Below are 27,249 nucleotides of genomic sequence, written 5' to 3' on the forward strand. Positions count from 1 at the left end.
TCACTTTTCACTTTGAAACCCGGCCCGACCACAAGACGTCCTGGCGTCATAAATCCATCACGAGCCTGTCATCAACCGAAGGTCGCGTGGTGCTAAGCAAAACACACAAAGAAAAGTGAGTGCACTAAATTAATTGTCTGCTCTCGAAAAGGAACTGGCGCACTATTTCTCCGCCTCGGCCGCCCCCCCGAAAGTGGAGCACTGGATTAAGAGAAAGGAAAAACAATGCCCACGTACTTAACGAACGCATCGGTGACGAATTGAAATCAAATAAAGTGCATCCCACGGAAAGGAGAAGAGAAAAAAAAAGAGAAGAAGCAAGCGAAAACATCGCGCTCCGACTATGACCTCCCCCCCCTCGACCTGGCATGGCGGGGTGGAAATTGAAAAACGTTCGAAAGTGGATTTTAAATTGATATTAATGGCTGTCCCACACACTGCTTTCACGGAGATCGGATCCTGCCGAACGGCTCAAGGAGCACGAGTGCGCATCCCATCGCGTTGGTGAGCAAACCCCCAGGGTGGGAAGACCACTCAGCTTCACTGAAGGCAGACAGATTGGAGTCACAGCCCGGCCAGTTGGGGCGAAAATGGCGAACAACAAAAAAAAGGTAATAATATTGTGAACCGATCCATCGAAGGCGCATCAAAATTAACCGCGGAAGACGATAGAACTAACCAAACGACGGTGCGATGCGGTGGATCTTCTTTGGCTCAAGAGCACGACCACCACGACGTGATCACCGTAAGTGCAAGTGCATACGCCGGCTGCATCTCTTCTAATGGACCACACCAAACCAAACACCAAGGCTGAAAGATGAGCATGCTGTTTAATTACAATTATCACTTCATTCGAGACGGAGCAAGGGTGCTTTGTATTTTAATTGCACTTCCCTTGTTCCCTGCGCCCTTGGTGCAACATTTTATGTGAGGAACAACACCACACTAACAAACAAACAAACGGTATCCAGACGGCGGTGCAGACAATTGAGATAAATGATTATAAAACAAACGAAAGTCGGTGGAAATGTTCTTTTCCACCCGGCTAGCACCGAAAGGATTTACCCAATATGCACGAAGGATGCACTCGAAGTGCAACATGTGTATGCGTTTTTGTTGCCCGTCCTACGGAATCGAGCGCACGCTAAACGAATGTGACATATCGAGCGTGTAATTGCAATTTATAAAACTGCAGCCAGTGTTGATTTCTTATGATTTATGGAGGAAGGGGCCTATAAAAGTATGACTGCCAGACCGCCGAGGACACTGGCCCGATCGACCGAGACTGTTGAACTTGGAGCGAAGAGCATTTATAACGTTGCGACACGTGCATTTTGCAGACATTGAAAAAATATACATTTATAAGATATGTTTTTTTCGGTTCATTCAAAGTGAACAAATTTGAAATGAAAAAAGGTTAATGTTTAAACTAAATGATTATCACTAAGAACATGCTTGATTACTATCAGGAACATATAAGGCAACATGCAAAGGGCGAATAAATCAATCAAAATCCCCAAAAAGTTACCCGAAGGAAGCAGGAACAATCCCCGTCCCCGGAAGGACGTCTTCCGCCAATCGCTGAGTCACGGACCATTTTCCGCCCGAGGGACGCCAAATTGGGAGTGAAGATTCTTGCGGCTTCCTCTTCGCTGAACAACTCACTCGGGTCTACTAGGTTTGCGCCTATCGGCGAAAGTGATTTGGTGACGATTGACATGGCGCCACGGGGCTGACCGGACACCACATTTATAGAATTCCCCCGCCGGTGCGTGACGTGCGTGGCGCACGACGATATCTTCACCCGACGAATGGTGAGATGACTACTACAAAAGAAAGGAAAAAAGTTGCCACAAAGTGCCGAAACGTTTTACTTCGGCAAATCGAAAGGTAAAGGGAATAAACGGCCGAGACGAGACCATTTCAGATTACAAGCACGCGTAACGAGCTGAAAGGAATGTCGTAAAACAAAAAACCTCCGTGTGGATGTTCTGGGATGCAGAAGGAGCAGGGGTCGAAAGAGATGGGGTGAAAGTTTTGGAAGAAAGCAAGAGTGAAAAGGGCAGATAAAATAATCAGATCAGAATGAAAAACAAAAACTAACAACGATACACACACGTGCGCACTCACACAAAATCATCGAAAAACGACCGGGAACAAATACACCGCTCGCAAGAATGAAGACGTTAAATAGAAGCCAAAAATGATTCCGCGATCGCGGGACGCGGGAGCACCGACCTCCAGGCATTTGCATCGAATCGGCCGTCCCTTTGTGCCCAATTCCCAGTTTCCAAAAAAGACCGAACCGAAAAAATAACAAGGAACACGTTTTCCAAGATAATATTCGTGCGCGATGCTGATTTGTTTATGTTGCTGTCGCGTTAATTTACGTGCGATGGCACAATGGTACGCTCGGTATGTGTGGCTGCGCCGTCTGTTGCGGAAGTGACGAAAGCCGATGATAATAAAAGTAAAGTAAAAGAAGCGAAACATTGGTAACGTAATTATTACGCTAGGAGCGCGCACCAGACGAGCAAACTAAAATTAAGTAACACCACAGGCCACCAGAGGGACAGCGCGAACCAACCCACGGGCGAAGGATGAGCGGGGGGCGGGGTATGTGCAGATTTTTGAATCTGGCAAAATTTAAATCCCCAACGGAGCTCGCGCACTAATCCCGAGCCAGGCCGCCGAAATCCTCGTTGCAATATTAATTACCCCTGTCGCCGTTGGTTTTTTTTAAACGTTTTGTTTTAAATCTTCGGCGCCACAGATGCTGTGCATCTTGGGTTTCGCTCAGCATGCGCCAGTAATAAAACGAAAGAAGAAGAAAAGACGACGACGTCTTAAACCGTACGATCTTAATTTCGCCAAGGAACCCTTTCACACTCAAGAACGATCCAGACGTACGACAGATATTTTTCAAATTAAATGCTAGAATATAAAATTAAAAGAAAAACGTAATCCTTTCCCATTTGTCAACGATATGTCCATTCAATGTTGCTGAAGTGAATTAATTATTAAATAAGCGATATAATAATGAAATTATAAAAAAATGACTACGCTTCAAAGGAAGTCTATAGAAATATTAACAAAAATTCCTGCGTACAAACAGAGCTCATTGGAAACATTAGCTTCAAAGATTTCTAGTTTATAATAAATTTTCAGTCTGCTCTATAATATTTCTAACAGTTTGACAATTTTACTGAATTAAATAAAACAACCAATAAAACAAAAACTGTTACTTATAACGAGAACTCATTTTAACTCTACAGATTTTTTTTAGGATGTATCACATTCACAACTCTTTTTCCATACTAATCAAATAATCAACTAAAATTTTATTCATTTCTATCTGTTTTACATGAAGAAATAAATTACAAAAATTGTCGTAGAATTACACTACGTAAAAAACGGATCTTCCCGTTTGCGTACTTTTGCTAGGAACTTACCGCTAGGGAGATCAGCTGTTCTCTTCCCGGCGATCGTCCGCTATCGTTTTGTCGTTCGTGCAAATTTTCGGCAACACGTTAGCAACATACAAAGAAACAATTCCGGCACAAGTTTCGGTACTACTACTGGCATCGTTTGTTTGCTTTTTTTATTTGCGCTTGCGTTTGCGTTTACATCTACGCCAACGTGGTCCGCTCCCCCCGGAAACTCCCCGCCCCGCGGCTGGATCGAGGGGGAGGTGAAAATTTGCACTCGTGGGAGAGAGATTTGATCGCTGCTCGCCAGCTTGGTGCTTCCTGCGAATGAGCGATTTCAGCCCGATCTGGTAGGCCGGCCAACCAAAACGATGCCCCAATTTCACAACTACCGCGCGAGATAGCGCGCAGCATTGCTTGGGAAATCGGCCGGGAAACCCAATATACACACCCGATCATCCAGGCCCCGAAAATCATTTGATTGACCAACCGGTGCTCAATCATCGAGAGTTGAAAGGGCCGACCTGAGAACCCACTTCAGGGCCCGGGCCTCGTTAGCCGTCACAGACGGACGCTAAACAAATCGCATCTGTTGGAGAGCATTTTCCAGCCCGATGGAGCCGCCTGGTGCGCGAGGGCCGTGGAAATGTTTTCCGCCCGATCAAACGAACGTTTCGATCCCGCTTCCGCCGGCCTGGGAGGTATCAACCAGCAGCTGACCGCAGGCGGGCCCTCGGTTTCGACCACCCAGAACCCGCGGGCCCGCTGGACACCAGGGAGGATGGGGAACGGATCGTGTGACGCAACGTGCGCATGGGAGGAGTTTTTTTCCCTCCCCGAGCCGGGGCGCGAATTGAGCCACTTTCGCGCGATCATATTTTTCTATTTTGATTCGGGAGAATTTACTGACCACCGAAACGGGAGTGGGGTTGTAGACAGAGGGGGGGATGCTACCCTCCGGTCTTCCATGAGATAAACAGTAACAGACCATTTCCCGTGACGCGAGAGTTCGCATCTGCCGCGGAAATGGACGTGCGGGAAAATTTCCCGTGAAATCGCTCCGAAGCTAAACACCAGAAGAAGTTTGAGAACGCATAACGAAAAGTCAAGGCAACGGCAAAAAAAATAATAGCCAAGAACAACAGAAAAAAAAGTATATATAACTCAAAAACTCATCCCAACATGCCACACTGGCAGACAGACAGGCGCAAAGCGTTGAAAGACGGATAAAAATACGACCCGCGGCGTGTTTTTAAATCGTAAATTTTACCAAAAAATCCTTCCCTTCGGAGACGGATAAAACAACAGCATGAAAACGCCAAAAAAAAACAGCAACTCGATGTGTAGAACAGCGAAAGCCAAGCCGAAACGAGACAAAAAAGAAACACATGAACGCGGCAAGGCACGCGATGCACGCCGATGTATTGCCCCGAATTGGCCCCCGCAAGCACTCCGAAACAGCTGGGAGAACAAAACCTCGGTTCGAGGTTAGGATAAAACCGCGAACAAATTAAAATTTCGCCTTGGGAAGGGATTGTGGAGCATGAATTGGTGGGTCCTTTCGGCAACGAAATGAAAAAAAAGAAAACAGAACAACATAAAAAAAACGAAAGGGACAATGAACCGTACCGGGCACGGTGGGTTTTTGATGGAGGAAACTAAATCTCGACAAACCGTTTGACCGTTAAATCCCGACAAACGGGTGGAGAAGAAAACAACAACAGGAAAAAAAACAAGATGGTTGGGCGAAGGACGCTATCGCCATTTGGCTGACATCTTTATAGTTTAGAGACTTACGACGAAGACGCCAGAGAGATTACCTAAGGATAAACGTTAGGCCCCACCCAAACTGATCGTAATTGTTTGAGCATGGGAACGTAATAAAAATTTAAAAGTTCACAATCCGCACTATTAACGGAAGCTACCAACGAAAGTAATTATTTCAAAAAGAGTTCCAACGATTATGATAATATTAGTTCTTCAATTTCCATCAAACCATAAAGTCGGTCGGGGACAATGCCATCCGTCGACGCTCGTCGACGAAAGTGACGCGGGTCAATTGAAAGTAATGACACAAACTACTTCTCACGCCCAACGTCCGCCAAACCAACGTCTTTGAGGCGTGAAGTCACGTGCACCTGTTCGAATTTCAAGGCAGCTGACGGCGCAAGGTATTGCGAGCCAATGTCATAACAAATTAGAGGAAGACATTTTCGCACCCGGTGCTGCACCGATGATTTTCGGGTGGTAGGAATTTCTGTTTTATTTCTCCACCGTTGTATACAAGGGTGGCATCGTCGGTGGAACACGTCGATAAAGTGAAGTACCTTCAGAAACAACAAACCACGATTATGGACAAACAAAAATCATGCGTGCGAAAGTAAGCAAAAAGTAAAGGGAAAAGGGGGTCGTCAATGAGGTACTGAGGGGTTAAACATTTAAAGAATCGTTGCCCCCTTTCGGCCGTCCGGCCACTCCCTCCGATATCGATGAGGGCTTCATTGATTAATCCAGCGGTGGGAGTTTATGCCCGCGTAAGCCTTTCTAAAATAGGGTCAGCTAAACGGTCAGGACATCGCTGGATGGACAAACGAAGGGGGGGTGGGCTCCGAAGGGAATACGGTTTCACTCGCGGAAATCCACATCGCACACACAATCTCCACAGGAGCCCAACGTGGGTCCCTCCACGGTGCGAATAGGGGAGGGACAACGGGGGGGAAAATCCGATGGCATCAGCAGTGCTGTCGCCAGCACCCTTCCCTGGCCGCGGGATATCAGTTTCTTTTTACACAAACGTCCGCCAACCAGGCAGCAAAGGTGGGAAAGTGCTGTTCTGGCATGTGTCGCGGCGCAAGGAAAGCGGTGGAACGGGCGCAAAAACCCACGATCGGAGCGGAGGATCGCGCCACGCCAAGGGTCTGGCTGGGCCGAGCTACTGAGGCCCCCCCAGCACCCCTCTGGAACGCGGCTGAAACCAAGTGCCGGAGTGTCCGAAAACAACAAACTGCCGACCTCAGCAGCAGTTGAGCAGCTCTTCAGGCGTATGTACGAATCACCAGGGTGGCGTGAACCATTTCCAAAAGGCAAGGTGGCTCCGGCAAACCGGTGGATCCTTTTACCTTGAAGTCTGCAGCCCTAGCATTCCTGACGCGCTTGCTAGTGCGGTCTTCGCCGAGGGTGCGATTAACGAGATTTTATTCGGATCAGCCCGCAGACGCTTATGCTAAACGAGTCGGATTCACCTGCTCGCTAGGAACATGAATAAAATATCTATCAAACGAGAACGTCGGTTCAAGAGGGATCGATAAACAATTCTAGCCGTGCGATCCATCCAGCTGATACGGGGAAACGGCAGAAAAACTGTCCACCAACCGACCGAGGGCCAACCCAGGCGAAGTGTTAACGATCGTCAGCTCCAAGCGAATGCCGCAGAATGAACCGGTTGGCCAAGCGCGCCCTGCAGTGCCTTACGGTCGCAGCCCGGTTGTGTTCGGAAAACTTAAAAGACAACCAACGCATGAGCGATGATACGCACCTCATCTACTCGTTGACGATGCTGGGACTGGTGTCCTGGCCGGGACAAAAACCAGTTTCGGACAAAGCGGAAGGTGAAATCGCAGCGAAAACGAAACCGGTGACATCGTTCTACATCTGACGCGTAATTCTTCTTCGGCCACCGATACGCCTGACGATCGACAAATCGCCATGCAGGATGAACTGATGGGGCCAGCAGCTACGACAAGCCTACTTGCGATCGCAAAACGATCCCGCCCCGGATTACAAAACCCACGTACGATCGAATGCTCCAAATTCTCATACGCAACCAGCCTCACACTTCATGCTTCAAGGGGGAAGTTAGCACTTACCTATCGGCTGTCGAGTGTTTCCTGCTCTGCTACTACGGCTCAGCTACACGTCTCGGCATCCACCGGTCGGCACACACTGTCAAAATAATTCACGCATTCGATAACGCCACCACTATATAGCACATACACCTGTTCGGTAGAGATGAACAACGGCAGCCACAACTGTTGGCGAAGAGTACACTACTATTTTTTTCCCGCACGCACTATGGCACGATCAGGTCAGGATCAATTTTTAATCAAACAAGATTCAACATATTTTTCTATCAAATTTGAACCGAATTCGGTTGAAGCACACGATCTTCAAATCGCCAATCGGACACCTTTCTATTGATTTTTCATTTTTTTTTTCGCCGATGGAACCGATGTAAACGAAGCAGACGTGGGGAACAGAAGACCGCACCGAGGACCCGAAATGCGATTTTTTCAGCGCGCACAATGATCTCTTCTCGTGCGAGCGCGAAACCTGACGCAAACGCGTCCAACCTTGGCAAGGCCGAGAGCACCGCCTTCGCACAAGGTGCACAGTCTTAAAGGGTTGGTGAAGGGAAGCGAGCTGGTGGACAACGGGGGAGCCCACAGCTCCAGACGGAAGCTCGCGCAACTCAATCACTCACGAGCAAGACGTTGCTAGGCAACCACTGTGGTTCGCTACCGAACCGAAGCATCAAGCGGCGGCAGACAGGATCGCGCGCGGAACGGAACGGAACCCGACTCCAGGCAGGACAGTTTCGCGGTGCCAAAAACCACCGGTGATCGATCCTCGCGACGGACACGTTGATGTACGCCAACGCACAACTGCACCGAGCGCAACCCGGGATCGCGTCGTTTTGGGGCGGTTTCTTCGGCGGACAGTCGATTCGATTCGATCAGCGAGCAAAAGCGCGCCAACATTCAAAAATTTCCCTACCAGGGGATATGCTGACGGGCGCCTAGCGTATTCGCCGAGCGGTGCCGAAGCGCGAGAATCTCAGTCCGGTCCGGTACGCGGCTGAAAATCAACTGAACAGGGAGCGCGAGCGTCGATGCCGGCTTGGTCTCCGCGGGCTGTAAATTTCGGGCCGTCAGTTCTCGCGACCGGTTTATACTTATACTTGTACTTGTGACCGTGCTCGATTCGAGGTGGCCACAGATGCTGTTGCCGGCGGAAAGCTTTTGCGAGCAGCTTTCTTTATCAATTCTATGTTTCGCACTCCTGTTCGATGTGGTTTCGAAAAATATGTAACTGTAAAATATCAAACATATAAATTAGTATCGAAAGGGGGTTGAAAAAGTTAACTTAATCGTCAATCATGTTGTTAGCATATTTCAAATCATTTTTAGGCACGTGGCGTACGAACCGTTGAAAACAAAATCACGCTCAATGCATACGTAAAATGTTTCGAGGGGGTCAATTTTTGAGATCATTAATGTCGGCAATGCGTTTGATAGATTATTGATCGTTGATTAAGAAAAATCATTGTCAAAACTGAGTTAAATCCAAAACAAAATTTAATTTAGAAACAACCATGGTGGCTTTAAGGGTTACATACAAATTTACTGCAGTTCACCGCGAGTTCCTATAAAAGTTTACTTTATGGCAGCATTGCTATAAGTTGGTCCAAGCATTGGTTTGTGTCGAGATACTGCTTAAGTGTTATTTAAAAAACTACGTTTCTCAACATTTTCATGCCACTTACGAGTAGGGATAGAATATTTTAGATATTTATTCGATTCAATTAAACACCGTCCACTTCTATCAAATATAAAGTTTCTAATGCACAGTAAAGTTTCGTTTTGTATTCTGGTTCTTATGGGTTTTTTTACAATTACGCCTAAGGGTATTAAGGTTGATTTTAGTTAAATCTGTACTCTTTTTCCACATCACATCCAACCACAGTCACATCACATTCCCTAAATGTTTCCTCTAATGGTGCCCATACACGACGGCACCGCTCGTAGTTCTTATGTCTAGAATAGTTCAATCTTTATAGCTTAACATTGAACAGTTAGAATGGTGTACAGAATGGAAAATAAAACGAAACAATGCACAAATCGAAAAACAAACAGTGTAGGTTTGATCATTGTATCTGGACAACATATCTGCAATGTGAAGAAAATCATCCCAATAGAAAAGAAGTAAATAATATCAAAGAGGGGAGAAATTTGAACAAAAATGCTTCCAGGTAAAAGTAATATCAAAAAGATTGTTTTTTAGATTAAAACTATTCAGAAACAGACTGTTGTTAAAGAAAAATGCAGGTACAAAATAACAAACTAAATGTGAAATGTGAAAAAAACATCATTGAAGGACACTAGGATGTTTGCATACAAGTGAAACCAAGAGCGCTTTTCGAGAGGGTTGCGAACTTAATTAAAAGGGTAAATGTAACACAGATTAACTCCCGCACAATCTAAAAGTGCACTTTCCTCCTATTTGATGTTTGTGCCAACAGCACCGAAAGTTTAGCTCTAATTTATTCACAATCCAATACTGAGTAACCTTTCAAGCCTCTGAACGAACAACGGTTTTCGTTTGTGTGGTTCGAAAAGTCATTTAGATTTAGCACAATTTTGAGATTCGATCCATGATGGGTTACTATCGTCCTGAGAGCACTTTTTATTGGTTTGCCTGATGCTGCTGCACGAATTATCCAAATGCGGATAGTGTGTAATGTTTTACTTGTTGTATTCAGCTTACCGCCACCATCACCTTTCCGCCAAAAGGGCAAGCATAATAAGAACAATGTAGTCCATAGCGTACACTTACGGTCTGCGTCCGAGCACCATCTACGAGCGACAGCTGCCACCACCACCGGCACAGTCCGGCCGCAGTCGGCTCCGCTGCGTTTGCCCACCGCCCAGCGTTCCCGATGCATTGCGCGCTGATGTGTCGCCGTACTGAATTCCGCTGCCGATACGCTCCGGGTCGAGCTCGCCCGTCTCGATCTTGGCGAGGATCGTTTTCGAGCACTTCAGGAATGCTTCCTCCACATTTTCGCCCGTCTTCGCACTCGTCTCCAGAAAGATAAGCTCGTTCTCTTGCGCAAAGTTGCTCGCCTCGAGGAACGTAACCTCACGCTCCTCCTCCAGGTCCTTCTTGTTGCCGACGAGTAGAATGCAGATGTTCTGGCTGGCCAAGGTTCGGGCATCGTTCAACCAGTTCCACAGCACGTTGAAGCTGTCTCGCGATGTTGTGTCGTACACCAGCAGGGCTCCGGCTGCACCGCGATAGTAGGAGCGCGTCACCGACCGGAAGCGTTCCTGCCCGGCCGTATCCCAGATCTGTAGCTTGATCGACTTTCCACCGACGTTAACGATCCGCGAGCCAAACTCTACACCGATTGTGTGCGAACTGTCCTCTTTGACTGCAACAGAAATTCAAGGCCATCGAAAATGAAAAAAAGTTAAAAACAAAACAAACATAGCGGGGTATGAACTTTCACATTTGACACACCATGTTTAATGATTTTGCAAGAACAACAACCTCCACCGCTTATGACTACGCAGTAGCGATTAAAACGTCTCGGTTCGCTGCCTGTTAGGGCCGACCTCGACGCGGTCTATACTTACATTTGTTTTCGATAAAATGATGCAGCAGGCAGGATTTGCCACTACCAGCACGGCCGATGATGAGAAACTTGAACAGATAATCTAGTATGCGGGTCCCGGATGCGAACGACATCGACACCAGCATCGAGGCAAACAAAGAGATTGCACGCGACGAATTCGGTAAAGAGGAAAATGGAAATTGAATATTAAACACCCACCATCTGATTCACCCACTGCCAATGCTGTACAATAAGGCACACGAAATTTACCGTACGACTCCGACATGTTTGGGATCCGACGTCGTCACTTTTTCGCGAACCTTCAGCAGCTTCTCCGAACCAACAAATAAACTCCGTACAGTGCGAAACCTAGAGATTACAACGCAATTAGAACGCGCCCCTATTCGAAAAGGTTATCAACGAAGGGAATTTCCGCCCGAGTCTTGAGCCACGAATAGACAGCAAAGTTTTCTCTATGTTTTCTGTGCTTCTGTGTCGGATCAGAAAATTCATGTTTTGACCAAAGTGGGTAAAAGACGAGGCGGGTTTATCCCACCTTGGTTTTGACGTTTGACACAAGCGCTGCTGCGTTACGGTACGTAACGCATACCATGCACCAAGAAACAGTGGGCTATGGATTCAATTGCTTGGAGCCATAGGTATTTTTTCCCAATAAAACCGCTTCTTTCCTTGCAAAACAAGTTTAAAAGGTAGATTTAAAGCAAGTAATTTACGCCACCAACTAATCTATTAAAAAATAACACGCAATTGAAATATTTTAATTTTTTTTAAAAGGATTTCTTGAAAGATCGTTGCACGTGTTGTGGATGGATTTGGCAGCATTTAAAACCAACTTACAAGTTCAATTTAATTCGAATTGGATAAGTAAAACTACCCGTTAAATGAAACACAAAACCTGATCGTTCTTTTTCATTGCATCCATATTTGCGCATTATCGCCATTGCGTACCGGACGAAGAACGGACAAAAACAAAGGAGAAAAGTGAAAGGTGAAACGCCGCGACCCGTTTAATGGAGTTTTAGTCATCGCGCCCGCAGTACGGTACAAAGTGTGAGATGGCGTGGCAAACGCTTGTGCTTCTGTGCCTGGCTATATTCCCCCTTAATTTGGATGCGAAAAATGTGTTATTTTTGCTTGGTAAACTGTACAAACAATCCGTAAAACTCGGAAAACTAATGTGAGTATTTTTGTGTTCCACAGCCGATGACGGAGGCTTCGAAATGGGGGCCTACAGGAACCGGATCGTACAGACTCCGTTTCTCGATGCGCTAGCAAAGGAAAGTCTTATTTTCAACAATGCCTACACATCGGTTAGCAGCTGTTCACCTTCCCGGGCATCTATACTGACCGGAATGCCCGAGCATCAGAATGGCCAGTACGGTCTGCACAATGGTGTGCATAATTTTAACTCATTCCCCAATGTAAAGAGCATTTCCTCGATCCTCGGAAAGGCTGGCGTTCGAACGGGGTTGATCGGGAAAAAGCATGTCGGTCCCATGGAAGCGTACCGATTCGATTACGAGCGAACCGAAGAGCAGTATCCGATCAATCAGGTTGGCCGAAACATCACGCAGATTAAACTGTTCGTGAGAGAATTTCTGCAGCAGAGCAAGCAAACGACGGCCAATGAATCGTTCTTCCTGATGGTTTCCTTTCACGACCCGCACCGGTGTGGCCACATAACGCCGCAGTTTGGAAGCTTTTGCGAACGCTGGGGATCGGGTGAAGAAGGAATGGGTTTGATTCCGGACTGGCATCCGATCTACTACGTATGGGATGAGATCGATCTTCCGTTTAACGTGCCAGATACACAGCCGGCCCGTTACGATTTGGCCGCACAGTACACGACCATTTCACGGCTGGACCAAGGTGTTGGGCTTGTGTTGAAGGAGCTACATGATGCGGGTCTGGACGAAGAAACGCTCGTCGTGTACACCTCCGACAATGGTCCGCCATTCCCAGCGGCTCGTACGAATCTGTACGATCCCGGTATGGCAGAACCAATGTTCATACGATCGCCAGAGACAGGCGCTCGCCGGAATGAGGTCACCTACTCGATGACAAGCCATCTCGATCTAGTGCCCACGATTCTCGAGTGGTTCAATCTATCCTACCCGCTACCGAACTCGCTGACGGGGCGCAGTTTACTACCCCTGCTGTTCAAGGAACCTTCGGGCCAATCGGACGATGCCGTGTTTGCCAGCCAGAGTTTTCACGAGATCACTATGACGTATCCGATGCGGGCGATCCGCACAAAGCGCTACAAACTGATACATAACATCAACTACCAGCTTCCGTTCCCGATCGATCAGGACTTTTATATGTCACCGACGTTCCAGGACATTCTCAACCGCACGCTCGCGAAACAGCCGATCCCGTGGTACAAGACACTTCGTTCGTATTACCAGCGGCCAGAGTGGGAGTTGTACGATCTGAAGATGGATCCTACCGAATCGAGAAATCTATTCGGTAAAAGCAGCACGAAGGAAACTTTTGGGCAGCTAAGGGACCGTCTGCAACGCTGGCTCGAAGCGACGAACGATCCATTCCGCTGTGCCCCAGATGGTGTCCTGCAGGATACCGGTGAATACCGGGATAATCCCACTTGCCTGCCTTTGGGCCATACATAATCACAACACGTGTGCGCAAGTAATAGTTATCGTAGCTTAGTCCAGAAAACGAATAAATAAAGTATATGTTCACAAGTTAGGAACACACAACAATTATGAGTATTCCACATGCAAGAATATTTCTTTAAATTCGATAGGGTAAAAGTACCCATTTTGGCCCACTTAGGGAAGGGTCACCACAAAATAAATTGTTGCATTAATTGTACCGATCATATCACGACAAACTGGGTATGATAATGTAGAGTAGCTATCTAAGCATGCATTAAAATTCATATTTTTTAGATTATTTCATGTTTTCGCTGAAAAATGATCAATTTCCGAACACACTTTTTGTCGCTATTTTGGCCCGCTTTGCTTCTATTTTGGCCCACCTGTGTACCAGTTTTGGCCCACCTGAAAAATGCTTATTTCATGCATTTTACGATTTGAATATTCTTTAAAATATTTTAGATACTGTTTTCTGCTTTTTTTTCGTAACATTAGAGAGTTTTAATGCTTAAATTTAGTTTTTAATGTTTCCCCAGTTTTGCATGAGTAATGGCGTCAGTGACGTATATGCTGTCAGCTACTGTCATAGATGCCATACTTACAGCATGATAGATTGTTCATGGATTTGCTCGGGTTTTGGCCACTGATTGACGAAAATTAGAATAAGTTTTTCGAAGTAAATACATTACGTATGTAGTAAATACAATACGCTCCATACTTTCTTTCCTTTCTATACACACATATTTTTCATCCCTTTAAATGTTACCGTTGCCCATTCCCAAAATAAAAAATGTTGTTGTAGTCTACTATAATTAAATTAAATTGTATTTCTTTGAAATTTCACTAGAATGTTTCATTTGGTTTGTTTTTAACTTATTGGCTTTTGCTTGCATCCTTTCTTCTCTTTTAGCAAGTTTTTCCGCTTCCCGGAGCACTTTTGCTTTTTGGCGTTGTTCCGCTTTGATTTGACGCTCCTGCGCCAGTCGTAGTTTTTCATTTTCTTTTTGTTTTATCTCTTCCAGCCTTTCGCTAGCCGATAAAACTGGAAAATTTCGCATTTTAAAATTTTTATGCTTATTGCTTCTGCTAGGTGCGGGAGGCAATGTAAAAACATCGTTCAATGACATATTTTCCTTGTTTTGCTCCGTTAAAAAATCCTCGTCGATCTGTTCAACCCGTAGCTGGTGATCTTCATAAGCTGGGGTCTGTTGATTGTATTCCTCCATTAAAAAATCCTCGTCCATCCGTTCAATCCGTAGCTGGTCCTCTTCGTAAGCTGGGGTCTGATCATTGTATTCCTCCGTTAAAAAATCCTCGTCGATCAGTTCAATCCGTTCAATCCGTAGCTGGTCCTCTTCGTAAGCTGGGGTCTGATCATTGTATTCCTCCGTTAAAAAATCCTCGTCGATCCGTTCAATCCGTTCAATCCGTAGCTGGTCCTCTTCGTAAGCTGGGGTCTGATCATTGTATTCCTCCGTTAAAAAATCCTCGTCGATCCGTTCAATCCGTTCAATCCGTAGCTGGTCCTCTTCGTAAGCTGGGGTCTGATCATTGTATTCCTCCGTTAAAAAATCCTCGTCGATCCGTTCAATCCGTTCAATCCGTAGCTGGTCCTCTTCGTAAGCTGGGGTCTGATCATTGTATTCCTCCGTTAAAAAATCCTCGTCGATCCGTTCAATCCGTAGCTGGTCCTCTTCGTAAGCTGGGCTCTGGTCACTGCATTGTTCAATCACCTCTTTGATTCGACCAATTACATAAAAGTCCTCTTCTGGCTCTTCTGTCCCAGGATTCCTCGATTTTTCATTAAATCTGGTTGTATTCCTGGCATTAATTGAAACATTTACATACGGTTCAATCAATTCCTTGTAGAAAAACTTGATGCACCTTTCATTACGCGATAACGTGGTAACATCTCCTTTGATTTTCCGCAGAGTTTCCTCACCAATCATGTCCAACGCGTGTACCAGTTTTGAAAATGGGATGGAAATGGTATCAACAGGTATATTATTTGAAGAATCCGATATCAAATTATGAGAAGGTGAAGATGGAAGAGTTTCTGTTGTGTTTCTTTTCGGATCCATTTGTTCATCGTCGATGGATAGCAATGGACTTTTGTTCAAACACTTCGAAAAATCGACATTATCGGGGCCAAAGGGATGAAGCCCACACGCACGAAATCCGTTTGTAACGCTAGTTGATCGTATGCCGTTTTTAATAGCTTCATTTAAAATTGCACCAAAATATTTGAGGGTAAAATTTTCACTAGGGTGGTTGTAACGCCAGTTTTCTAGAGCAGTTCGCCAAGCATCTTTCAAAGGTTTGAAAACGGCTACGTCAGCAGGTTGTGTGATGTGGGTAGTATTTGGATACAAGGATATTAATATGATGCCCAACGATTGGCAAAGATCAGCAACTTCTACAGACTTGTGGGAGACATGACCATCAACAAACAAAATTATCGGAAATTGCACACTTCGCTTTACTAAAGAAGGGTAGAACACTTTTTTAATGTATTCCCGAAAATTATGCGAGTCCATCCAGCCACGTTCACTTTGGCCAATACACCATGAGGACGGAAATCCTTGAATAACGTCTTTCCGGATGCGCTGCCCTGGCAGAATTACATGGGGATCTACAACAAACCCACTAGCAGCAAAAGAAAACATGACCGTTATATTTTGTTTTCCCGGGGCACTTTCTACCTCATACACGTTGCGTGATCCTTTCTGAGCAAGCACTTCTTTCGTTTTCGGATGTAGGAAAAAGGATGTTTCGTCACCGTTGAAAACTCTTGTTGGGTCATTCAAAATATCTAATAAATTATTATCGGTCAACCATTTCTCCACTGATATAAACCATCCTCTTATATCTGCTTCGCTTACACGGGCACTTGCAGATGAAACCGCCTCTGGTTTTCGAAATGAAATCTTGGGGTTCCTTCTCAAAAATGCTGTCAGCCATGCTCGTCCTAAAAAATAAATAATAGTTGCTGTTGCAATATGAACATTGCATACGAAATATGCATGTACCCACCTGGACGATCATTTTTAAACGGAGTCACCCTCGTATTTGCGCCTAAATATTCGGCAATCTTATTTAAAAGATGGCTCCGTGTGACCGGAAACCCTCGCTGCTGCATCTGGACTATCCAGTTAGCTATGTTGTCCTCTTCTTCTTGGGTCAGTATAGATTTTGGTCCCCGAATACTTCCTAACTGCCACTGAGAACTCAAACGATAGCGACAAGTAGACCGCGGTATTTTGAAACGCTGGCAGGCGTCGCGCAAACTCATTTCTTTGCTTTCTATGGCCTTAATACAGGCCATTAAGGCTTTCTCGTTGTAGCTTTTTCTTTTGGAATAGTTCATTGTAATTTTTTTCAAAATAACGTTCAGGCGTTTCAACAACGTTCTGTTTCGCTTCTCGATTTGCTACTGCCTGCACTTGGCAATTTGACCATAGTCACTTTATGTTTGGAGGTTTGTTACAATGACACTTTCTGTCCGCCATTTTAATCACCTATCCCTTTAACTATAAGACAAAAAATAAAAGCATTGAAACATGTTTCATAACTTTTCCTACAGACAGGCGTTAAAAGATAAAATATCCTTAATTTTGTGAGTGAAAAAATTGTCCTTCAAGTCTAAATCACCTGCTTGTACAGTTTTTTAAAGTGAGATATTCGTCAAGGGACAGTCAAAGATAAACAAAATGGCGGCTAGCGATAGCCCTTTACCGAACCAAACTAAACTATTCTTGGTCTACATGATGTCTGACAATCATCTGTCAGAATAATAAGTCACAGCAATTTCCTGTCAGTTCCAAACCAGATTTCCTTGCATCTATTTTGGCCCACTTTTGCATCGAAATTAAAATTATTTCTCGTGCTCTAAAAATTCAAGTAACGATTTGATAATTCCTAAAAACATTCAAAGCTTTAGAAAAACATTACTTCAGAATTTTTTACGCAGTGGTTGCTTATATCTCAAGGTGGGCGAACTATCTGCTGACAGCATGATTTTTTGAAAAAGCAACAGCTTCGTAGTTTTAAGCGATTTTCTCGAAAAATATTGATGCAATCACCCCCAAATTTGGTATTTAACAAGAATAAATTGACCTCAACACTAAAAAAAATGTTAGGGCGCATTTTTATTTGAAATCATTGAAATAATTGATCTCCTTTGTGAGTGGGCCAAAATTACATACATGGGCCAAAATACCCTCACTGGCCCTACATTTGCCTTTTCCAATGAAGTTAATAACGCGTTACATACGACCGTCAAAGCGTTACGCACGGGGGTAACGGCTGTCAGAAACACATGTGCATCTAGAAATGTAAACAAAACGAGTCGCAACGTGTTTTGCGGTGATTTTATGTGAGAAATCAGTAAATTTGTTCGATTTAGAGAAGCGAAAGCATGGATAAAAGAAAATTACGGCAGGAGGTATTAATTGTGTCATTTTCACGCTTGTTTCGGTTTGTTCGCTCGGTATTGTTACGAATTTCCCGTCTTTCAGGTACAAACACTCCGTTCGCTGGTGAAGAAGACGCGCATCAGTATCGTACGAAAACTGCTAAGAGATCGCAAACAGTGGTCCAGCCGGCTGACCGGGGGAAGCTTAAACGCACGTGCGAAAAAGAAACTTGAATCAGTGGTTGCTATTGCGGACCACATTCGGTCAGTGAAAACGAGCCAGCTGGTGAAAGATATTCTACGATACACTCCGTCCGCCAAAGGAGCACCAGTTGACCCGGGATCCATCGCTGACCGTGCCGTTTTGCGATTTCGGGCGGACAAAAAACTAGGTTGCCACTTGGCAACGCTCGAACGGCAATATGGCTTGGGGGACAAATCGGTCATTCTGCTGAACATCTCTAAAAAACGAAAAGCCGAGAAGAAGGCAAAGATAAGTAAGGGTAAAAAGACCAAGGACGAAAAAGAGCCCAAAAAGGCGAAGAAAAGTGAACCTAAAAAAGGAAAAGAAAAGAAAAAGAAACCCCCGAGTCGTGTAAACGAAAATGAGTCTGACGAAGATCAGCAGGATGATGAAAATGATTTTGATGTGTCTGTTAGTGAAGCAGAATCCAGCTCTAGTTCTGACTATGCCTATGGTGATGATGATGATGATGATGATGGGAGTGATATGTCTGAAAGCAATTCCTTAGATCCTCCAGTAAAGAGCATCCCAAAGCCAGCGAAACCAGCAGCGTTAAAGAAAGCTGATCTTCCGGAGCAACAGAACATAAAACAAAAGTCAAAGAAAATTTCAAATGATTACAAACTCCCCGAGGACGAAGATGATGAACTTGGTACGGAGTTTATTTCGGACAGTTTCTTTATCACAGAAACTGGCAGTAGCTATGTTGCTGTGGCACCGAAGTTAGCGAAAAAGGATGAAGACGAGGATGGCGGAGAGCAAGAAAACGAAGAAGATGAACAGCCATGGAAGTTCCCCTACAAGAGGAAAGTAAAAGAGGATCAATGGAAAGAGTATGAAGAAGAGGAACCGAGTTCGGGCAAACGATATCGCCAGGATCATATGCCCGCGGAGCCGGACGAAGATTTACATCCATCGTGGGCAGCAAAACAAAAGCAGAAGGGTATAAAACCGTTCGCGGGGAAAAAGGTTGTTTTCGGAGAGGAAGACAACCATTCTACGTCGAACGGAAACGCGTCCGAGGATCTCCACCCGTCGTGGGCTGCAAAACAGGCACAGAAAGGTATTAAACCGTTCGCTGGCAGAAAGATGGTCTTCGATGACGATGATGCACCAATCGCTCAACCAACAGCATCATCGAATGGCGATCTGCATCCCTCGTGGGCGGCGAAGCAAGCACAGAAGGGAATTAAACCATTCGCCGGAAAGAAGGTGTTGTTTGATGCCGATGATGAAAGTACCGACGTTCGATCATATTCCTACGCCAAACCGGAGAGCGATCTTCACCCGTCGTGGGCGGCGAAGCAGGCGCAGAAAGGAATCAAACCATTCGCGGGGAAAAAGGTGGTGTTTGGTGACAATGACGACGGGAGTACAGTGAGACCATCTTCTTCTATGCCTGAAAGTGATCTTCATCCTTCGTGGGCCGCCAAGCAGGCTCAGAAGGGAATCAAACCGTTTGCAGGGAAGAAGGTAGTGTTTGATGCCGATGATGAAAGTACCGACGTTCGATCTTATTCCAACGCCAAACGAGACAGCGACCTTCACCCGTCGTGGAGCACAGTGAGACCATCTTCTTCTATGCCGGAAAGTGATCTTCATCCCTCGTGGGCCGCCAAGCAGGCACAGAAGGGAATCAAACCGTTTGCAGGGAAGAAGGTGGTGTTTGATGCCGATGATGAAAGTACCGACGTTCGATCTTATTCCAACGCCAAACCAAACAGCGACCTTCACCCGTCGTGGAGTACAGTGAGACCATCTTCTTCTATGCCGGAAAGTGATCTTCATCCATCGTGGGCCGCCAAGCAGGCACAGAAGGGAATCAAACCGTTTGCAGGGAAGAAGGTAGTGTTTGATGCCGATGATGAAAGTACCGACGTTCGATCTTATTCCAACGCCAAACCAGAGAGCGATCTTCATCCGTCGTGGGCGGCGAAGCAGGCACAGAAAGGAATCAAACCATTCGCGGGGAAAAAGATGGTTTTTGGTGACAATGACGACGGGAGTACAGTGAGACCATCTTCTTCTATGCCTAAAAGTGATCTTCATCCATCGTGGGCCGCCAAGCAGGCACAGAAGGGAATCAAACCATTCGCGGGAAAGAAGGTGGTGTTCGATGCCGATAATGAAAGTAGCGACGTTCGATCCAATTCCTATGACAAACCAGAAAACGATCTTCATCCATCGTGGGCGGCGAAGCAGGCACAGAAAGGAATCAAACCATTCGCTGGAAAGAAGATCAGCTTTGGTGATGAACATGTCGAAAGAAGCAATTCCTACGGCGAAGCAAAACAAACGCCCGATCTTCATCCATCGTGGGCAGCAAAACAGGCACAAAAAGGTATCAAACAGTTCGCGGGGACAAAAATAAACTTTGATGAGGAAACCGGAGGCGACGGCACGAATGTTTCAGCGAAACCGAATTCGTTTGCAGACAAAAAACGTTTCTTCCAGCAGAATACGGATGGCGGTGCCAGTCGGTCAAAACCTACCACTTCCGATGTGCATCCATCGTGGGCAGCGAAACTGGCCCAGAAAGGAATCAAACCATTCGCCGGGAAAAAGATCAGTTTCGATGATGAATAAAAATCTAGCTGCAATTTTAGATCCATTTGTTAGTTGTGTGGTATGTTTCATTTATTTAACGTATTTAATGTATTATTCTTTACCGTCGATCAATGTGAAGGCGCCCATGTTTAGAGGACATCGGTTTGGTAGACGCTGCGGGGTTTGGGTTTGGGAGGAGCCGCCGCTGTCCTCAGCTGAGCGTGCAGCTCGGCTAAAAGTTCTGGCTTTTTGTCCGCAATCCTTTCGAATCGTCCCATCGCCGTCGGAAGCAGCACTTCGGCCATGTATGATTTATTTTTAGCCACAAAGTTCATCTGTGAGATTAGGGGATAAGCAATTTTTAACATGAGACAAGAACTTTACATTGAAATTGCATTACTTTTTAGAAAAATAGCTATTGATACGACTTCTTTCTAGAAGAGCTATGAAGTTTGGATCGATACTAAGATCTATATGAGAGTTTAAGTTAGTTAACTTGAGTTGATTTCAGCACATCACGAAAGCCATCAGATATTCGGACCCTCCTTCTTCCCCTGGCGGGTGAAGGAGGACGAGCGGGATTTAATCAAAGAGAAGACACGAGGTCTTCTCTAATCACCCATAGCTCATCACTTGACTTTTAGTAGAACCGTCAGTTGAACGGCCTACTGATGTGCAACTTTTCCCCTCCGAGCCCGGGGGCTTATATCTGCCGTACCAACGTGCTGCGCTAGCGATGTCTAAGCAACAGGCGTTACTCTTCATAACAAGAACCACATAAACAAACACAACCACAGCTGTCAAGTCCAACCACATGCGGTGCACCACGTTTGGTTTGTTTTTTTTGTTATACTTACATCGGCATTTAGAGAATTTGGTGGCTTGATGGAATGCTGGGACAGGAACAACTCCCGGATGAGCATCTCCGCGTCCCGTTGGAGGGAATCGTACTTCGCCAGGAAGGCGCAGCTTTCCGTCGTTTGAAGTAAATGACGGCAGAAGTTGACTGTCGCCTGGGTAAGATTGATCCACGTGTCTCCGGTGACGTACGCCCGGAAGTCGATCCCGAGGGTATCGAACTCCTTCAGCAGCGTACGGAGGCCCGTTTTCGTCTGCAGGTTGTACGGTTGCCAGGGGTCTTCGGTTCGCCCGATTGAATCCACCAAACGGTACCGTGCCTCGTCGAGCAGCTGCCCGAGAGTGCTTCGCAGCAGGCCCTCCATGTGGTAGGACAGATCGAGACCGATCTCGCGCAGTTTCAGACACGGTTCCCGCACACCCTCCACCACCTTCGCCACCATCTCCAGCTGGGTGTCCTTCGTGAGGTAGTGCTTGATGAGCTGCGAGGCAAAGTACTGCAGCTCCATGTTGCACCACACGATCAGGGCGCTCGTACACGCTGCCTTGGCGTTGAACGCACGCAGGAACTCGCTCGCGACCAGCGCGACATCGCAGAAGAACAGCTCCGAGACGGCCAAATTGTTGCGCCTAGCCTGTCGCTGGGACGTTCGGATCGCACTGGTGCAAACGCGCAGCAGAATACCGCAAGCTTCGCGCGATTTTTCCATCTCCACCAGAAGCTTCAGCGGTCTCCGGCTTGACCGAAGGGCCGCCTGTAGGCTGCGGCTCTGCGAGTTCGACAGCTCGTGCATCAGTACCGACGCTAGGGAAGCCTTCAGAGATTTCACCTTTTCCTTTACATCTGCTGCACCGTGGAAGGAACTATCTTGGGCGAGATGTTCGTCACACTTTTGCAACAGCGCCAGACTGTCCTCGAAGTGCCGTTGCGCTATTTCGGCCTGAATTTCTTCCGGTGCCGTCACGAGCCAATCCGGTGGCAAATTCTCCACGATGACGCGGCCCATTTCCGAGGCAGTTGGGCTGAGCGCGAGCAGTTCGCTGTCGGTAGATTTCTGCGGTGCGTCAAACTTAAGGCTCGTCGGAGGCTGCGGGGCGGGTGCCTTTTTCGGTTTCTTAACCTGGTGGAATTTAATCGCTAGTTCACACTTTTCCAGCCACTCCTGCTTGGCGGTCGGATTCATACACTGGAACATCCGGGCAGCGTCGCTCGTAATCATGTTGATTGCGTTCTTGTTCACTCCGTCCAGATCCTTGATGTTGATCACAGCGATGTTTTTCGTTTCGTACTCGGTTTGAAACTCCAGTTTTCTACAATGAAACAAGAATATGATGAAAAACAAAATCTTAGCATTGCTCAAAAGAGCAAGTAATCCGGCCAGAATCCGATTTACTTACTTTTCATTTTTCACTTTCGCCAGAACCAGTACTTCGTTGAACAGAAACAAGTGAATCCGACAGATCGGTCGGTAATCGTTTGAATCCAGCTCGATAAGGCCACCTTCGTGGATGAAAACCTTGTCATCCAAATTGCCCTTGTAGCCGATCAGGGATTCTTTTATCAGCTGGATCGCTTTCCGGTTCTGCTGCTCCTCGTTTACGTTCGGATCCAGGCTTTGTTCCTCGATGATGTTCTTCTGCTCGTCGAGCAACGATTCGTCCCGCAGTGTCGTTAGAAGATTACGTTGGTCGATCAGAATGTGCGAAAGTTGATACATTTCCGATTCCAGATCTTAAATTAAACGGTTGACTTGGTGTTATGGAAATCAAAATTAAGCGATGACAAGCGTACACGCCCACTTAAAAAAACGGTACATACGAGAGATCTCTTTGGCCGTTTCAATGAACTGCATATAATTTTCGTAGACATGTTTCTTCAACGTAGAAGATACGGTCTCGCTGAGCGATTGTATTTTCTGCTTGGTTTGCAATAGCTCTGGACCACCAACGCAGTCCTGGACGAGATTTTTCACATCTGAAACGGAAAAGTAGGGCACAGTGAAGGAAGTTTTTGTTTTCTGCAATTACAACCTGGCGAACTGCATTAAGCAACTCACATTTTTCTGCATTGAAATTATCCTTTTCAAACGTTGCCGTACTCGCCTCAGGCATTTTGATAGAGTTTAACAATTGATGCAGGAATCGAACAAATAATCGGAGCAAAGAAAGTGGAAATGAATAATTTTCTTGCGAATTGTTTTCGTAAACAAATAGGAGTTTTGTTATGACAGCAGAAGCGTTACGTAGCTGCAGGGCTGCAACATTACACTTTGTGAAAGAAACGTGACAGCTTACCTTTCTTCAAATTTTTTGAATCGGTTGTTTATGCTTGAGGACCATTTTTCCAAAATTACGCAAACATAACTATTTAAAAAAATCTCAATTATTCATAAAATTTGGGAAGGGTTCGTACAATGGAATAAATACCTGCTATAGCCAAGAAAGAAGACAATTGTTGGAACGAAAAGGGAAGGAAATTGTGAATTATGTAGATGGGATTGCATGGAAAACACTGATATGTTTGCAATATCATGATGATGAGTTCGGATAGTTCTTGCAATGCAACCATTAAATTCTAAGCACAATAGTTTAAATAATGAAACTTTGTGACAGACGGTGGGTTATTTATTCCAATTAAGGCTTTTCCACTTAAAATTAACACTATCATGTTGCTTTCACCGCATGCTTTGGTTTGCGGCCCGGTCGTCCTCTCGGTGGTTTCGTTCCATTCCATGCAATAGAACCTTTCGGGCTGCCAGCCGCGAGTGCCATTTTGCGCTCGTGCACCTTCCGATGCTTGGCCAAGTGGTCCGAGCGGGAAAAGCTCTTCGGACAGTAATCACAACGGTACGGTTTTACACCCGAGTGGGACCGGAAGTGGCGCGACAGTTCGTCCGACCGCGAGAACCGCCATTGGCAGTTGGGCCACTTGCAGTGATACGGCTTATCGCCCACGTGTCGTCGAAGATGCGCTTTCAGGTGCACCGGTTTGGCGTACACCTTGCGGCAGGTTTCGAACGGGCACACGTACGTCCCGGTCGAGTCGGGTTCTGTTTCACTCGCCTGCTGTGCAGTTCTGTGCTGCGTTCTTCGTGATATTCCTTCCGGGATGTTCGGGACCGATATGTTTTCGTGATCCACGTTCTGGCGAAGGAAAGCGTCACACGAATCATTGCACAAGTATGTTTTCTCTGGTAGCTGCAACTCGTTTTCCCATAGTTGACTGAAATCCACGCAGTTGTACTCGAGAATGAAATTTTCCACGTTCAGCTCAAGCTGAAGATCGTCCTCGTCTTCGAGCGTTTGAATGAGATTTTCTGAATCGGAAGGACTTTGGTCTTCTTCAGGAAAAAATGAATCAGGATGATTCGCTGATGGCACAACCGGTTCAATCGCAGGCAACGCCAAGTCGGACAACTCGTACACCAAACTCTCATCGTCCTGCAGCTCGGTGTAAAGGTGATAGAACCCGTTCGCGAGGAAATCTTCCGTCGAGTGATCGAATCCCTCAAATTCCATATCGACTACGATCCGTTCAGTACCGATCTTTACACTTAACTGAACGTAGCTCGAAAAACATGGAGAGGATCATCCACGGCACAAGCGAAAGTCCAGCGCGAAAGTTGATATGGCGTCAAACGTGGTCACCAGCTATCAATGGTGGCTCCGTTGCTTGCCTTCAATAGTCCCGGATGATGGTCCCCTTGTCCTCACGCGTTCCAGACAAGATAAACTGATAAAAAGCTGATCGGTAATGTCGCCTGGCGGTTGGTGAATGGAGGGAATGAGTTCTGGCCCTTCGCCGAACACGTCTGGCAGCGATACCGGGAATGAAGCCGGCACGAGCGGCTTCTGGCAAACGCATTAGTATCAAGTGTCATCGAAACCGTAATTTCCACTGCAAGGATGCAATCTTTCCCTCGAACCGGGTCATCCATCGAACAGAGGAAAGAGATCGACGATCAATGATGATCGTCGGTGGCAATACAGTGACAGAAAAACCCATGTCCATATCAGTTATTGGCCAACCGAGTAAGCTGTTTACGATAGAACAACGTCTCATCAATCAGACTGCCGGCTTCGATGAGACTTCGATGAGAGCGGCCGTTGTTACCAACCTATGGTGTGTCCATTTGACGTCCGCGAACCTATGCCGCAGCAGTCATCCACCAAAACCAGATGTCCCTAGCCATTTTTATCTGTGCCTTTTGCGTGGCCGTCGTTAACGATTAGTCTCTGGGGAGTCGGGTCGCCGTTCGTCATTTGTTGTTATGCTAACTCGGATCTGCTTGATTTGTTTTCAAGACTTTTTGACTTTTTTTTCTCGGTCCTTCCCAACATAAGCAGTATGAGAATTTCCAACACGGGGTTCTGCAAAATATCACTGATTAGAAAGGTTGTTAGGGAAGGAAAGGGGTTTGAAAATAGGGAAATTAACGGAGCAATTATGTCTCATGGTATAAGCGCAAAATTGGCCGTTGATCTGTTTCAATTTGTCTCATTTATAATTCTTATCATATCATCAAAATTTCACTAAAATCTTACCTTCCCATGCACATTTTTCACCGGAGAAATTGCCCGTTCCAGCCGATCCTTGCGTTCTTTCAAACCAATATCCAACAGGACCAACACGCTTGTTTGGTTTCATTTTCGATTTCTAAAAATATTCATTACGCTTTCCACTTTGAACTTCACTATCTGCCTTCACAATGCGCTTCTTACTACACCTTGTAGCTATCCTTAAACGCTATCTCATGCACATATTAACATTTGCGCTCTGCTTCGAAGCGAGTTTAAAGTAGAGTCTGTTTTAGTGTAACCGCAGCGATACGATGGTTTCGAATCGGTTGCTTTCGGACCCGACAGTATGTACTACGGCGAGTCCTGTTTTTCCCCACTCTTGACGTCAATCAAGTGCAATCAACTCTATGAATACTGTAGCCAACGCGCTTTTCACTTCGCCTAGCTTACTATCTCTTCGTTTCGGTTGAAATACGGTTTCGGGGCTTCTTGGTTTACGAGCTTATCACTTGCCTCCTGCCACATGGCATGTGTGTTTTAATCGGTAATTGATTGATGGTGTTTGAGACTTTGTGTTAAGAAAAAGTAACGATTAGCACATTCGCTTCTTTCGGTTGCCTTCGTAGACCAAATGCGTTTTTCGTACGGTAAGGAAAGAAAACGATAGTACAACATTTACAAAAAAGCCTTTGTTTTGCTTTATTTTTCTGCTTTTGGTTTAATTAGCACTAATGTATCAGTGTGGTTGCCTTTAAGCCACAGCCATCACTGATTTTTTTAAATTTCCATCTTCCTTTCAGTACTTCACACTTCGTCCAGCGTCCATCCAATGGTGTGGGGATTTGTCCCTCCGGACATGGAGGCTAATGAAATGCTTTCGAACGTCGAACGTTTGAAATTGATTTATCTGCATCCGACCCGACCCGAATCGGCTTCCATTTCTACAGCTATACACACACATAAACGAACTATGTGCAGGGTTCTACCGAAATCCGGTCTCGACCGGCCTTCCCCATATTCACTTGCTCCTTACTCATGTGCAATTCTTCAAATTCCGTTCCGTGTTGGCTGACGTTGTTGTACGTGTCCGGTAGATGCCTTTTGATCGTTTATCTTGTTGAAACCGCTGAGAATGCACTCCAAAGGGGCTCCCGAAATACTGTACACAGCTAGTTGGAGTAATATATATTCAAGTTATGCTTCCT

The 27,249-nt window shown here is 45.8% G+C and overlaps 5 protein-coding genes across 5 annotated transcripts; 2 read left to right on the forward strand and 3 right to left on the reverse strand.

Moving 5' to 3' along the window:
• Nucleotides 1-9,833: 9,833 nt before the first annotated feature.
• On the reverse strand, nt 9,834-11,327 carry LOC131289915 (ras-related protein Rab-4B). The gene is made up of 3 exons (XM_058319258.1): nt 11,092-11,327; nt 10,844-10,924; nt 9,834-10,638 (listed from the first exon to the last, which is right to left on the reverse strand). The coding sequence occupies exons 1-3, from the start codon at nt 11,105-11,107 to the stop codon at nt 10,061-10,063; spliced, it is 675 nt and encodes a 224-aa protein (XP_058175241.1). The 5' UTR covers nt 11,108-11,327; the 3' UTR covers nt 9,834-10,060.
• Nucleotides 11,328-11,828: 501 nt separating this feature from the next.
• On the forward strand, nt 11,829-13,508 carry LOC131287258 (N-sulphoglucosamine sulphohydrolase). Its single transcript, XM_058316292.1, has 2 exons — nt 11,829-11,979; nt 12,043-13,508. Exons 1-2 carry the CDS (start codon nt 11,898-11,900, stop codon nt 13,470-13,472), a joined length of 1,512 nt encoding a protein of 503 aa, XP_058172275.1. The 5' UTR covers nt 11,829-11,897; the 3' UTR covers nt 13,473-13,508.
• A 4,369-nt stretch (nt 13,509-17,877) lies between these two features.
• On the forward strand, nt 17,878-20,710 carry LOC131284287 (WASH complex subunit 2). The gene is made up of 2 exons (XM_058313141.1): nt 17,878-17,904; nt 17,978-20,710. Exons 1-2 carry the CDS (start codon nt 17,878-17,880, stop codon nt 20,702-20,704), a joined length of 2,754 nt encoding a protein of 917 aa, XP_058169124.1. The 3' UTR covers nt 20,705-20,710.
• A 41-nt stretch (nt 20,711-20,751) lies between these two features.
• LOC131286818 (exocyst complex component 8) lies at nt 20,752-23,635 on the reverse strand. Its single transcript, XM_058315820.1, has 5 exons — nt 23,581-23,635; nt 23,343-23,498; nt 22,922-23,255; nt 21,523-22,834; nt 20,752-21,000 (listed from the first exon to the last, which is right to left on the reverse strand). The coding sequence occupies exons 1-5, from the start codon at nt 23,633-23,635 to the stop codon at nt 20,815-20,817; spliced, it is 2,043 nt and encodes a 680-aa protein (XP_058171803.1). The 3' UTR covers nt 20,752-20,814.
• Nucleotides 23,636-24,187: 552 nt separating this feature from the next.
• LOC131284288 (Kruppel-like factor 1) lies at nt 24,188-25,042 on the reverse strand. Its single transcript, XM_058313142.1, has one exon. The coding sequence runs from the start codon at nt 25,040-25,042 to the stop codon at nt 24,188-24,190; it is 855 nt and encodes a 284-aa protein (XP_058169125.1).
• Nucleotides 25,043-27,249: the final 2,207 nt, after the last annotated feature.

This window comes from Anopheles ziemanni, chromosome 3, assembly GCF_943734765.1.
Source record: "Anopheles ziemanni chromosome 3, idAnoZiCoDA_A2_x.2, whole genome shotgun sequence".
NCBI classification, from domain to species: domain Eukaryota; kingdom Metazoa; phylum Arthropoda; class Insecta; order Diptera; family Culicidae; genus Anopheles; species Anopheles ziemanni.

What these genes read in the sequence shown, in the direction of transcription:
- LOC131289915 (XM_058319258.1), bottom strand. An exon ending in TCATTTTATCGAAAACAAAT is followed by an intron (nt 10,639 to 10,843) that starts GTAAGTATAGAC and finishes TTTCTGTTGCAG; the next exon opens with TCAAAGAGGACAGTTCGCAC.
- LOC131287258 (XM_058316292.1), top strand. Translation starts at nt 11,898, where the DNA reads ATGGCGTGGCAAACGCTTGTGCTTCTGTGCCTGGCTATATTCCCCCTT. An exon ending in AAATGTGTTATTTTTGCTTG is followed by an intron (nt 11,980 to 12,042) that starts GTAAACTGTACA and finishes TGTGTTCCACAG; the next exon opens with CCGATGACGGAGGCTTCGAA.
- LOC131284287 (XM_058313141.1), top strand. Translation starts at nt 17,878, where the DNA reads ATGGATAAAAGAAAATTACGGCAGGAG. An exon ending in AAAGAAAATTACGGCAGGAG is followed by an intron (nt 17,905 to 17,977) that starts GTATTAATTGTG and finishes CCCGTCTTTCAG; the next exon opens with GTACAAACACTCCGTTCGCT.
- LOC131286818 (XM_058315820.1), bottom strand. Translation starts at nt 23,635, where the DNA reads ATGCCTGAGGCGAGTACGGCAACGTTTGAAAAGGATAATTTCAATGCA. An exon ending in AACGGCCAAAGAGATCTCTC is followed by an intron (nt 23,256 to 23,342) that starts GTATGTACCGTT and finishes GTTTAATTTAAG; the next exon opens with ATCTGGAATCGGAAATGTAT. An exon ending in GCGAAAGTGAAAAATGAAAA is followed by an intron (nt 22,835 to 22,921) that starts GTAAGTAAATCG and finishes GTTTCATTGTAG; the next exon opens with AAAACTGGAGTTTCAAACCG.
- LOC131284288 (XM_058313142.1), bottom strand. Translation starts at nt 25,042, where the DNA reads ATGGAATTTGAGGGATTCGATCACTCGACGGAAGATTTCCTCGCGAAC.